The sequence below is a fragment of the Leucoraja erinacea genome, chromosome 29, assembly GCF_028641065.1.
Source record: "Leucoraja erinacea ecotype New England chromosome 29, Leri_hhj_1, whole genome shotgun sequence".
Lineage (NCBI taxonomy): Eukaryota > Metazoa > Chordata > Chondrichthyes > Rajiformes > Rajidae > Leucoraja > Leucoraja erinaceus.
Genome location: NC_073405.1, coordinates 13,125,642 through 13,139,741, shown reverse-complemented (window position 1 = coordinate 13,139,741; position 14,100 = coordinate 13,125,642). Strand labels below are relative to the sequence as shown.

Below are 14,100 nucleotides of genomic sequence, written 5' to 3'. Positions count from 1 at the left end.
TAACATCAATAACAACAACTGTCCCCTGCACCACGAGACTTCTGGAAAAACTTCATCAAAACATCACATGGGCAAGGATGAAGATTAAACCCAGCAAGTGCAGAAGCATCTCCATTGTCAAAGATCAAGTCAAGGATCAAAGATTTCATATTGACGGAATACCTGTTCCAACTGTTTCAGAAATGCCGGTGAAGAACTTGGGCCGATGGGATGATGTGAAGCTCAAGGACACCGAGCAGTTTGAACAACTCAAAAAGGATACCGTCATGCACATAGCTCGCATCAACAAGACCTTGCTACCAGGAAAACTCGAGCTGTGGTGCTTCCAATTTGGCATACTACCAAGAATCATGTGGCCTTTAATTATGTATGAAATCCCCATCAACAAAGGAGAAAAGGTGGAAAGAATGATCAGCACACATGTGAAACAGTAGCTTGGACTTCCACAATGCTTAAGTGCTGTCGGACTGTGCGAGAGTGGCAAATTGGAATTACCCATTGCAGGGCGTGTGGAAGAGTTCAAATGCACTAAAGCAAGGCTGGCCATGACCCTCACTGAATCTGAAGATACTGTTATTCGAACAGCCCCCCCCCCCCCCCCCCCCCCCCCCCCATGTGGCAACGGGGAGGAAGTGGACTCCATCTGAAGCTGTTCAGAGTGCTAAGTCTTCATTTCCGGGATGTGGTTGGCCAAGTCCAACATGGGAGAGCCGGGCTCGGGCACTTCCCAAAAGCTCCTCAATGGCACAAGGCAGCATCAGTGCAGAAGAGATGGCTCGTGATGGAGGAGGTGAGAAGATGGGAGGAGGCAGAGCGACAGGCCAAGGCTGTCTCAATGGCCGAGCAGGGCCAATGGGCTAACTGGGAGAGCCTGCTAAAGAGGAAACTCAGATGGTGTGACATCTGGCAAATGGAATTTTGGCATCAGAGACTCTTATGATGTTCTACCATCACCCCAGAACCTGAAGCAGTGGCTCGGAGAAGACCTCGCTTGCTCCCTTTGCCAAGCATCTGCATCACATTAACAGGATGCACCACGAGTCTTGCCCAAGGGCGTTACACTTGGCGGCATAACCAAGTTCTCAGACAGCTGGCATCAATCCTGGAACAGAGGCGAACGATCACAAATGCTTCCCCACAAACATCAGCAGGAAATGTCCACTTCACAACATTTATACCAGCAGGCCAACCGCCAGAGCACTAGATAACATCAATGGATGCAAGCATTCTGCAGCCTGCTTGGGATTGGAAAATGGAAGTGGACTTGGAAAAAAAACTTGTGTTTCCCCCAGATTTTGTGGCTAGGCTCCAGCCAGACATGGTACTGTGGTCCACAACACCCAAGTTGGCATACATTGTGGAATTGACAGTTCCATGGGAAGATGGTGTTGAAGAAACCTATGAGAGGAAAAAGACCAAGTACTCTGAACTGGCAACTGAAGCTGCCCAGAATGGCTGGAAGACCAAGATTTTCACTGTAGAAGTGGGATGCAGGGGATTTGTTGCAACATCTACGACCAGGCTATTGAAGAAAATGGGGGTGAGGGGTCGCTCCCTCCAACAAGCAAATTATCAAATTCTTCAGAAAAAAGCAGCAATTGGCTTTGGATCAAAGGGAAAGATAACAATTGGGCTGCAAGATTAAGACAGGAGGGCATGGAATTGAGGGGGGTGTACCTGGGACGCCAGGTATCACTGTTGAGCCCTCTGGAGACGTTGTGGGCTTATCAATGAAACGTCAAAGAAGGAGGGTGCCCACCTGATGACCCCGATGATGTACCTACCCTACCTTTCACAACTCCAATCCCACCGCAAATATCAAGAGTGTTGACTTACTACAGGGATTGAAACGTCAAGTCCTATTAGCTTTACTGTAGTTCAGAGAGTACACAAATCTATATAATCTGTATGATCACAACTGGCCATAGAGTCATACAGCATGGAAATAGGCTGTTTGGCCCAACTCATCCACTCGACCAAGATGTCCCATATAAGCTAATCCTTGTGACAGTAAGTTTTAAATTCTAACCACTCATTGGGTTATTTATTAATGATTACCTTATATTCTTTCTCCCAAATCTATCCCTCCTTCTCCCTCTCCTACCTGGCTCATCATGATCCCTCACCCCTCCTCATCCACCTAATAACCACAGTCTCCTGGCTCATCCCTCCCCCTCTCCTATTTATTCGGCCTATCTGCCCTCAAGTGTGAATTGTCATAAGTACCGAAACGGAACAGTGAAATTCATATTGGAAGCAGCAAAACAGGTCTGTAAACACATTATTTTATAGATAACATAATAAAATAAAATTAAAAAGTGCAATTAAAGAAAACAATATTAGTGCAAAACAAAGCAAAATCCTGAAGTCCCTGGTGCAACAGTTTGAAATTTGGAGTTTAGTTGATATTTGTAATGATCAGTAGCCAGATGGTTGTTAGAATGAAGCTGTTCCTCAACCGAAAGGACACACTTTTAGACTCCTATACATTCTTTCCAATGGCAGGATTTGAATGAAAGCGTGGCCAGGGTGGTGTGGGTCCTTGATGATGCTGGCTGCCTTTCTAAGGCAGCACTTCCAATAGATGGTGAGAAAGTCAATACCTATGGTGGACCCTCATCACTCTCAGTCCTGATACAGGATAATGGCTCAAATTGTCAACCATCCCTTTGTCACCACAGATACTGCTTGATCTGTTGAGTTCCTACAGCAGTTTGATTTTTGCTTCAGTTTCCAGCACCTGCAATCTCTTGTGCGTCCATAAATTTAATAGAGTCTTCAAGTCATCACGGAAATAGGATCAGCGGCTCAGCTCACTCATGCCAAACAAGATGCCCCAACTAAACATCCCATTTGCCCATGTTTGGCCCACTAAATCTTTCCTATCCATGTTGCTGTACATGTGTTTTAAAAGTTGTTGTAGTACATGCCTCTACTACTTCTGGCAGCTTATTCCGTAAACCCACCTGTGTGAAAAAGTTGCCCTTCAGATTCCTACTAAATCTTTCCGCTCTCACCTTCAACCTATATCCTCCGGTTCTTGCATCCCCAACTGGGAAATTCTTCCTTATGTACAATTTGATGTTTTAACCTGCTAACCAAAATCAGTTACTTTGTGGTCATTAGAATAAAATTTAGGGGAAATGGTTGCTATTGCATTGCATATTATAAAAAGACGGGTTTAAAGACTGGGAAAATAAACTCATAACTATCCGGGATCTGAGATTTAATGCATCCTTATCAAGAATTTTCAAACCTCTTCATCCAGATATATGTAGAGCATTACTGAGATGTCCGAGATCTGAGATGTCAACATATTCATGCCAGGATCCACCAAATGAATCTTACCTGTACTTTCTCCAATACAGTCACGTCCTTCCTTTAATAGGGAGACAAAAGCTGTACACAGTACCCCAAGTGTAGTCCTACAGGTGTCTTGTAAACATGCCACCAGATCTTCCCTATCGTTATATTCTGTACCCGTTGCAACAAAGGCAATATCCCATTAGCCTTGTTAATTACTTGCTCTACATACATGGTAACATACAGCAGTATTGATGTGCAAATAATGGTCTCCATAAATAATCGATCACATTTGTGTAAATAAATAAAATAATTAAAATAGATATCTGTGTGTAGGCATCTATCTCCAGAGATGCTGCCTGAGCCGCTGAGTTACTCCAGCACTTTGTGTCTATCTAATGATAGATATCTGCTCAGGCTCCAGCAGCAGCAGCAGGGAGAGATGCAACACATTGTCATTAACGAGTTGGAGGGAAAATCCTCAGGTTTGCAAATAAAACTAAGATATGCCTGGGTGTGATGCCCAGAATTAAATAAATAGGATACAGAATTATTTAGCTGCGATCATCTTGTTTTCCTTCACAGGGCGAGGCACTGGAACAAGCAATTATCAGCCAAGCTCCACAGTTGCAGAAACTGATTGCAACCACAGCACATGAGAAGATGGGTTGGTATCATGGCATGGCCACCCGTGAAGAGGCAGAGCGCCGTCTCTACTCTGGGGCACAACCTGATGGGAAATTCTTGTAAGTTCTGGCATTTGGGGTGTATATTCACTTTAAAGAACAGGATCAAATATGGACAGGTTGATTGAACTATGGAGGGCTCTGTTAATCTAGCATGATTATTCTTCATCATCTCACAAACACAAACATCCATGTCTGTACAGAATACAAAGTTCTGGAGGGCCAGGCAGCATTGTAGTGGGAACAAACAGGTGACGTTTCAGGCAGGGTCGTCTTAACAGCATTATAGGCCCCCGGGAAAGCAGTGCACTGAGGCCCTACACTTCCAGTTTCTTTGTGCTGAATCAAATATGCAGTCTTGCACTTACGATGTTCTTCTCCGTTTTCATGTTCTACAATAACATTCTACAATACATAGATTAGCATAGGGCCCCTATGCCCGTGGGGCCCCGGGCAACTGCCCAGCGTGCCCATGCGTTAAGACAGCCCTGGTTTAAGGTCAGAACCCTTCATCTGCCTGACCCGCTGAATTACGCTGAGTTTGTTTGTTGGTTGCTCAAGATTTTAGCATCTGTAGTTTCTCATGCGGCCACATCAACACTAACATTGAATCAGGAAAGCAACAATGGGTTGATCAGATTGGAATTGTAGAACTCTAGAATTTGTCTCTGGGGACTGGAATGTGCATCATCCGTTGTCTCTGCTCAAGCTGTTGGGAAAGTTATTATAAACTAACTAATATATGTGTCCAAAATCTACATTATGAAATAAAATTAATATTCACTAAGAACAACAAAGGTTATTAAAGGACACAAAAGTAGATTTGTGAAAGAAACATCAAATAGTTAAGAAAATAATAATGTTCATTGCAAAAGTAAAAATGGTGACATGGTTATTTATGGCTTAAATAAGATGTCTAATAAAGTATTATATATCAATGTTAATATTTAAAATAAAATGAGCAAAATAATTATTGAACTTGCCATTGGGTGAAATTTGCGAGACGTCCTTAAATACAGGAGAGGCGCTGGAAGACTGGAGGGTGGCAAATGTGCAAAAAGGGCTGCAGGAAAAATGCTGGGAACCATCGGCTGGTGAGCTTAACATCTGTAGTTGGAAAGTTACTTGAGAGTATTCTGAGGGATAGGTTATACAGGCATTTGGATGGGCAAGTGCTGATTAGGAATAGTTAGCATGGTTTTGTACTTGGGAGGTCGTGTCTCACAAATCAGATTGATTTTTTTGAAGATGTGACCAAAAAGGTCGATGAGGGCAGAGCTGTAGATGTTGTGTACACGGATTGAGTAAGGCATTCGACAAGGTTCCACATGGTAGGCTGCTCTGGAAGGATGGATTGCATGGGATCCAAGGAGAGATAACTGAATTAATAGCAAATTGGAAGGAAGCAGAGGGTGATGGTTGGAAGATTGCTTCTCGGACTGGAAGCCTATGACTAGTGGTGTGCCTCAGGGTTCGGTGCTGGACCCATTACTGTTTGTCATCTTCGTCAATGAGTTGAATGAGAACATACAGGGCAAGATTAGCAAGTTTGCTGATGAAACAAAAGTCAGTGGTTTTGCAGACAGTGAAGATGACTGTGAAATGATCTGGATCGACTGGCCAGGTGGGCGGAGGAATGGTTGATGGAATTTAATACAGAGAATATGTTGCATTATGAGACGTCGAACAAGGACAGGACCTACACAGTAAATGGTAGGCCTCTGGGTAGTGTTGTAGAGCAAATGGATCTAGCAGTACAGGTGCATGATTCCTTGAAGGTCAAATCATAAGGTGGTCAAAAAGTCTTTTGACCGTTTGGCTTTCATCATTCAGAGTATTGAGTATAGAAGTTTGGAGGTCATGTTGCAGTTGTATAAGACGGTGAGACCCCATTCAGAATATTGTGTGTAGTTCTGGGCAGGAAATATAGGACAGATATTATCAAGCTTGAAAGAGTACAGAAAAGTTTACGACGATGTTGCCAGGACTAGAGGGTGTGAGCTATAGGGAGAGGTTAAGTAGGCTGGGTCTCTAATCCATGGAGCGCACTACGATAAGGGATGATCTTATAGACGTGTACAAAATCATGAGAGGAATAGATTGGGTAGATGCACAGTCTCTTGCCCAGAGTAGGGGAATTGAGGACCAGAGGATATAGGTTCAAGGTGAAGGGGAAAAGATTTAATAGGAATCCGAGGGGTCAATTTTTCACTCAAAGGGTGGTGAGTATATGGAACAAGCTGCCAGAGGAGGTAGTTGATGCTGGGACTATCCCATCATTTAAGAAACAGTTATACAGGTACATGGATAGGACAGATTTGGAGGGATATGGACCAAGCGTAGGCAAGTGGGACTAGTGTAACTGGGACATTGTTGGCCGGTATGGGCAAGTTGCGCCAAAGGGCCTGTTTCCACACTGTATCAATCTATGACTATAACTGTCTCCAAATGAACACATTGTCTTTGTGGAAAGCAAAGCATATTTTAATACCTGTTGTGAAATAATAGCCTCCGAACTACTGATAGAAACTCAAAGACAAATCCAGTGTATTCACAGGTCAGTTGTTTAGAATCTAGAACAGTACAGCGCAGGAACATGCCCTTTCCTGTACACAATGCTGAATTAAAGTAATGTGATCCATATCCCTCCATTCCTTGCATATCCATAATGCGTATCCAAAAACCTCTTTGATGCTACTATGGTACCTGCCTACAACCAACCCTTGGCAGCATGTTCCAGGCACCCAGTATTCTCTGTATAAAAAAAACTTGCTCTGCACATCTCCTTTAAACTTTGCCCTTCTCACCTTAAAAAAGCTACGCCCACAATGCTCAGACATATTCACCCTGGGAATAAAGTTTTGACTGTCTGCCCGATCTGTGCCTCGCATCGTTTTATATTTGTCAGGATATGATAGCATCTTCCTGTTGCAGACCATTGCAGAGCCTTGAAGGAGATCAAAGATCACAGACTTGCAGCCAAACTGTATTAGGAGAGATGGAGTTATACTGGATGGTCCAGAGGTTTTCTCTTTCTGACCACCAGTCTGTTTTGAAGAATGATTTGATGCAGAATATAACGTGTGATTCAGACCAGTATGGTGTCCAACACTACCATGAGATGGAGACATATGGAACTGCAGATGCTGGAACCTTCAGCGGAGGGAATGGTCTAGTGACGTTTCGGGTCGGACCTGTCTTCAGTTGACCTGAAACGTCACGTCCACTACCATGAGATGTTCGCTTTTCTCCTAGCAAATAATATCTTGTTTTGTTCTTTCTAAATAATTTTACACAGATTTAAAACAACCTATAAAGTCAGCTAAGACATTGTTTTTTGCGCTTGTTCCAGGCTCAGACAACGTCAAGAATCTGGAACGTATGCTCTCTCTCTGCTCTATGGGAAAACATCCTACCATTACAGAATAGATTTGGATAAAGCCGGAAAATTTTCCATTCCCGATGGATCGAAATTTGATACTCTTTGGCAGGTTTATAACAATCGTTCTTATATCTACATTTTTCAAAGATATTTAAGATTATGCATTAATAAAATGGGAAAGATACAATATATTAGTTGGACCCTGCAGACAATATTATTCAATATTAAACATTCAAAATTTATGTATGGATGATAATGTTCTATTGAAGTATATTGTAAGTCATTTTCAACGCTGTGCAGGAAGAAAAGTGCCTTGGAAGCTGAATCTTTAACCTTCTAAAACTGGTGGGTTACTGCCAGATGATGGGTTAATATTTTGAAATGTTGAAATTAATTATTTGAACATTTGGCACAAAATGGAGCGTACAAAAACAAATAGCATTTCTAAACCAAAGGCAACAGAGCTTTAGCATTTCCAAAACAAAGACAACACAGCTTTAGCATTTCCAAACCAAAAGCAACACAGCGTTAGCATTTCCAAACTATATTTTCAAACCACATTAAGGCACTGACAGGTCAGTAAAACCACTCACAGTTTGGCAGACATGTGTTCAGTGTTATTCACAGCTCAGACTGAGAGACATGACCCTCTCGCTCCCCCATCTTGCAGAGACTGACTGAGGCACTCAACACGGGTTTTATAGTCCGTCCAGAAGGGGCGTGGCCTTCAGGAGAGAGAATCTCAACATTTTTAAAACACTAATAACTCTTTTATTTTTCATCGATGGGCAAAATTCTCTTGTCCTGCGCAGCGGTGGGGGACTCTGAGTAAGATGGCCAAAAATCACAGCCTTAAGTGGCAATGTTGTTTCTAAAATATAAAACAACAGGAAGTGGTCAAGATCAGACTTTTAGTAACATAGATAAGGAAATCCAACAGAATTATGTGGCTTATTACAAGTAAAAATGAATTCAAAAATAGGGATGTTATGCTTCAATTATATTGGACATTGGGGATACCACATCTTGAACACTGTATACTACTTTGAGGTCCTGATTTAAGGATGGATGTTAATGCCTTGGAAACAATTCAGAGATGATTACTGGACGAATACCTGAACTAATACTTTGTTTTCAGTCTTATTTCTCTAGTGCCCATGACAATTGGAGAAACTCTGCATTTCTCCAACTTTTCAACTAGTTCCATCCTTTCATCCTTTTATTAGTTTCTATTATGTCATCCTGCCATTGTCAGTCAGATAAACATAAAGTTAATTTACAAAATTATTCAAACCTCCAAGTTAAATGTTAAAGACCCGAATTGAGCAGTGAATCAGATTTACTTCCATGTGCTTTTTTGATACCACACTGAAATGTTGTTTCCTTTTAAAGCTGGTTGAATATCTAAAGCTTAAGTCCGATGGAGTGATAACTGTGCTACGTGAAGCCTGCAGTAACCCTAACCAACCTGCTGGTAAGCATCAACATCGATCAATGGAGTAAGACTGTTCTATTCAAGTAGTTGCAGTTCACCTACTATGATTAATTCTATCTCTCTTTTGTCAATAACCATTCACATGACATAATTGGCTTTTGTATATTAAACAGGTTTTTTAAAACATTTTAGAGGTGTCTGTATACAATGGAGGGGGTAATGGGGGGCGGGGAGCAGCCCGGGTGTATATATAGGAAACTATAAGCGTCTGTGATGTGTCTGTGAGTGTGCAAGAATGTGTGAGGAAATATGATTACATTGCTAACATGCATTGTGGTACTTCAAAAGATAATTAACAATTATAAACGTGTTTAAGAAGGAACTGCAGAAACTGGAAAATCGAAGGTAGACAATAATGCTGGAGATACTCAGCGGGTGAGGCAGCATCTATGGAGCGAAGGAAATAGGCAACAGTATATAACAGTGAAATTAGTAATTGACCAGCACTAGGCCTTATTCTTTCCACGTTGAATCAGGAGCAATGGGGCAACAATCTCAGTTATTTCTTTGTGAACTGGGCGTATTGTATTTAGAAGAATGAAGTAAGACTTACTTGCACCTTGCAATTCGGCCTCTGAGGGGAAGAAGCCATGCAATTTTTTCACAGTTTTAGTGCAGAAGGAGCCAGAATCAGTAGTTTAGAAAATAATAACATTGGCAATTATGGGATTAGACTGAGGGTAAGACTGAGTGGCTGGGGCAAGCCTGAGATGCCAGTGTTGCTTCCTGGTCACAGACAACATGGGTCAGCGCCAAGACATAGAGACAATGCATGAGCTGCCAGGATAACCCAGTGATCACCAGCATCGCCTCTTCAAGCCCAAAGTTGAGCTGCCAGAATAACGACCAACAACGCCCTCTCTTGAGGCAAGAGTGAACTGCAGGGAGAAGCCTGAGATCGCCACACCTCCTCCTTGAGACCAGCACTGAGCTGCTTAGGACAAGCTTGAGATTGCCAGAGCCACCAGACATGTGCCCTGACGATGAGGGACACCGCCCTTGTGTGGTGCTGGACTTTATTATCACTGTAAATAAAACATATTATGTGAGTTCATATTATGTGACTTCATTTAGTGATTACAAGTAACATTATCAAATTTGCAGATGACACAAAGCTGGGTAGCAATGTAAACTGTGAGGAGGATGCTATGAGAATGTAGGCTGACTTGGACAGGTTGGGTGAGTGGGCAGATGCATGGCAGATACAATTTAATGTAGATAAATGTGAGGTTATCCACTTTGGTAGCAAAAACAGGAAGGCAAATTACTATCTAAATGGTGTCAAGTTGGGAAAACGGGAAGTACAACGGGATCTGGGGGGTCCTTGTTCATCAGTCAATGAAAGCAAGAATGCAGGTACAGCAGGCAGTGAAGAAAGCGAATGGCATGTTGGCCATAACTTATGTTATGTAGGGCGAACAGCTAGCTGCAACTTATATGCAGAATAAGGAAAACCTGGTACATTCGTCTCTTTGTTTGTACAACGACTTCAATAAAGAACCTATTGAACTTGAAATAATGACCGGAACATCTGTTCTACTTGGTCTGCCTAAGATCACTCCTACTTACCTGTGTAGTAATGGTAATGGAAAGTTGGACACTGGAAGAGTCGGAAACTTGCCATGACAGGCTGCTCTGGAAGGTTAGATTGCATGGGATCCAAGGAGAGATAGCTGAATGGATAGAATATTGGCCTCTTGGAAGGAAGCAGAGGGTGATGGTGGAAGCTGCAATTAGAATTTTAATTTGTTGGCCCGCCCTGTCTTTGTGAGGAAAGAATCAAAGGTAGACAAGAAGGAGAAAAATAATTGTGCTAAATTGAATTCTGAAATGTGAAGGTCCACAAAAGAAGAAGAATGAAAACGTGTATAATCGAAGTCTAATTGATTTCAAAAGAAAATACAATGCATTCATTTTAATTCCCATTGCTTCACAGATCCAGTAAAACCTCCATCACTTCCTAGGAATGTAAGTATCTTTTTTTATGATAGGTACATGCACAACTGACTGCTTACGCTAACATAACTGATGACATCTGTGCAGCCTATCTGAAAGAACTCTCCATTTAGATATATAGCCTACATTTTCAATATTTCTTTTTGTAATATTTATCAACTTGCTGGAGACACAAGAGGCTGCAGATACTGGAATATGGGGCAAGATGTAAACTGCTGGTACACAAAAATGCTGGAGAAACTCAGCGGGTGCAGCAACATCTATGGAGCAAAGGAAATAGGTAACGTTTCGGGCCGAAACCTTCTGAAACTGCTGGATGACCTCAGTAGGTCAAGCAGCATCTGTAGAGGCAAAGGTATAGTCAACATTTCAGATCGAGACAATGCATCAGGATGGCAGCATCCATGGAAAGTTCATGACCTTCATTCAGAAACCTTCCCTTTCGGCAGATGCTGCCTGACTTGGTACATATTTACAATATCTTCTTTTGCTGTTTCAGATTTCCTGCATTCACAGAGTTTGCTTTTTGATTTGCTTTGTGTGTTGATGAGAAAAAAAGCCCAGTGACTTACTCCACTTCCACTTGTCCACAGACATCTTATGGATTTTGTTATTGAAGAGTAATGTCATTGCAATGAACTCTCAGCAGCATTTGAAACCCATCTGAATGTAGCCAAGAGTTATATTCCACTTGAATTGAGCAGACTGAATGCATGTTAGGTATCTCACGTTTCTGCATATTGTGCTAAATAGAATATTGAATTGTCCCAAATCTAGTTCGGAATGTGAAACAGAAAAATGGGCAAGATGGAAAGGGATTAAGAGAGGGAAACATTAAGATAATTTTAAATGTATTTAGGTTTCTTAAATATTTTAACTTCACCAGCAGTAATAATAATCTGAAGGAAGGAAAATCCATACCATTGCATTAATTTTCAGTGCCCTTTAAGGATGTATGAGTGTAATTGGGATTTATCACACCATTACAAATGTACCTACATTAGACCTAAATATTGTTAGTGTTGAACTTCATATTTACTCTTTTTCATGTTTGAGAATGTTGATAATATTGATGTTAAACTTTCAGAGACTTGGTGCTGCCAGTCTTACCTGCAACCTTGATGGATATACACCGGATCCAATTCAAGGTGAGCTATTAGTCTCCCCTTCTTAGCCAATTCCTCAGGATTGAGAATGTTTCCACTCTGATTCGGTGATTAATGACGGCATTTGGGAACTGCAGTCTCAACCAGTTGTGAAGTGGTCCATTACTGCTTTCTGCATGCTTGTACCTGTAGTAACATAGTGATGAGCACCAAATGCTGCAAAAATAGACAAAGGCAGTTGGCATGTCTTCGTTTAGAAGTTTTGCTTGTGGTCATAACCTGAATGAGCGCAGAAGATTGGCAGCTATATTCTAGCTGCTATTGGCATCTAAGTTTTTGATAGTTAGTGACTCAATCCACACTTTGTCTGTAATCATTATACAGATAATTAAAGGCAAAATGGTGAAGCAAGATACAATTATACATTTCATGGCATTTTATTTTTATTTTCTTTCATTCACTCTCCTGAAGGTGTTGATCCTTTCTTCATCTGTGTGGCTCATACATTGCAGATGTCTTCAGCTTCACACACAAATTCACTTGAGACTCAGCAACCTGTAAGACTGCCATGTGTGACAGGAAGGTGTTGAATTCTGTATGAGGCCCAATGTTAGGTATTTTGATGATGATTGGATGAGTTAAATATTGCATTTTGAGTTCAAAATAGATTCAGAGTAAGGAGTTTAAAATGTGGTTTAAACTCAAATGTTAAATTAATCTACATATTATTTCTGGACAGGCCGCCGAACCCTTCCTATGGATACAGAATCATATGTCAGCCCTTACAGCGACCCTGAAGAGTTAAAAGATAAGAAGTTGTACCTGAAGCGAGAATGCCTGATGATTGATGAAGTGGAGCTGGGATCTGGCAACTTTGGCTGTGTTAAAAAAGGGGTGTATAAGATGAGGAAGTAAGTAGTTTGTCCGTAAAATTAACAAATCTCAGGGTGCATTGATCAAACCAGTCAACAATGGTCATTCAACCTGCCACGGGATACATAACAGACAAAGAAATGAGTAAGAAATTAAGAAATCAAAATGATGAAAGAATATCAAATAAACCAACCTAGCAAGGTTGATGTAAGTAATGATAATTAAAATGTAAGAAATTCAATCAAAACCAAATTATATATATTTTGGGGCATATTTTCTGCCTGTGGCCAGGGCTTCTGTCATTCCAATGGAAGTCAACATCAGAATAACACAAACCCATTTGGTCCAGGACAGTGAGTGATAAATTACATTGGATCTGTCACTATTCTCCATCGCTGGGTTCCAGATAAAGTTCTGGTCAGACATGAAATGAAGAAATAGTTGAGAGCACTAGATACAGCAATACAGATTAACATCTTGGAAGCATGACCATATGTACCTTTCGGTAAAAGTGGGGTGTCTCTTGATTAATATGGGTGTCGGAGGTTATGGGGAGAAGGCGGGAGAATGTGGTTGAAAGGGAAAGATAAATCGGCCATGATTGAATGGCAGAGTAGACTTACTTACCTAAGAGCAATTCTGCTCTTACAACATGAACTTATCTCAAATCTAGATAATCACTTCTCTACAGTCCACTCTGTCTCAGTAAACTGATGGAAGGTGCTGTTGAATAACCTGCCCACCGATGCCTAGTTGAGTTTCACCTAGACTGCTCAGCTCCACACCACATTCAAAGTCTTGGTCCAAACTTAGATCAGAGCTTATTCTGAAGGTGAGGTGAGAGTGACTGCCCTAATCATTTAACTGAGTGTGGCATCGAGACCTGGTGAAATTGGCTATTAGATGGACAGCAAAAGGAAGCGCTCCAGAGGTTGGCATGATATCTCCACCAAAGAAAGTTTATTGTGACTGCTGGAGGTCAATGATCCCAACCCCAGGTGGTACAGCAGGAGATCCTGGAGCTGAGTCTTCATTCAAACCATCCTCAGCTGCTTTATCAATGACCTTCCTTCCATCATAAGGTCAGATGTTTTCTGATACTTGCTCAATGTTCATTTCTTATTCATAACCATCAGCAATTGAAACGGGCCACGAGGCCATGAGCAACAAGATTAAGCAAAATGTGGGCTGATATACGGGAAGTAACATTTGTGCCACATAAATGACAGGCATCAAGCATTTCCAATGAGAGAGAGTGTAACCATTTACTCTTGACATTAACTGGCATTACCATTGCCA

General features: G+C 41.5%; 1 protein-coding gene across 1 annotated transcript in view; it reads left to right on the top strand.

The window, feature by feature from the left end:
• LOC129711183 (tyrosine-protein kinase ZAP-70) overlaps positions 1-14,100 on the top strand; it is a 70,602-nt gene that overhangs the window by 32,046 nt on the left and 24,456 nt on the right. The window contains exons 3-8 of the mRNA XM_055658644.1: positions 3,889-4,049; positions 7,342-7,480; positions 8,764-8,845; positions 10,803-10,834; positions 11,910-11,970; positions 12,668-12,839. Of these exons, the coding sequence (XP_055514619.1) occupies positions 3,889-4,049; positions 7,342-7,480; positions 8,764-8,845; positions 10,803-10,834; positions 11,910-11,970; positions 12,668-12,839 (647 nt within the window). The remainder of the gene's footprint in view (positions 1-3,888; positions 4,050-7,341; positions 7,481-8,763; positions 8,846-10,802; positions 10,835-11,909; positions 11,971-12,667; positions 12,840-14,100) is intronic.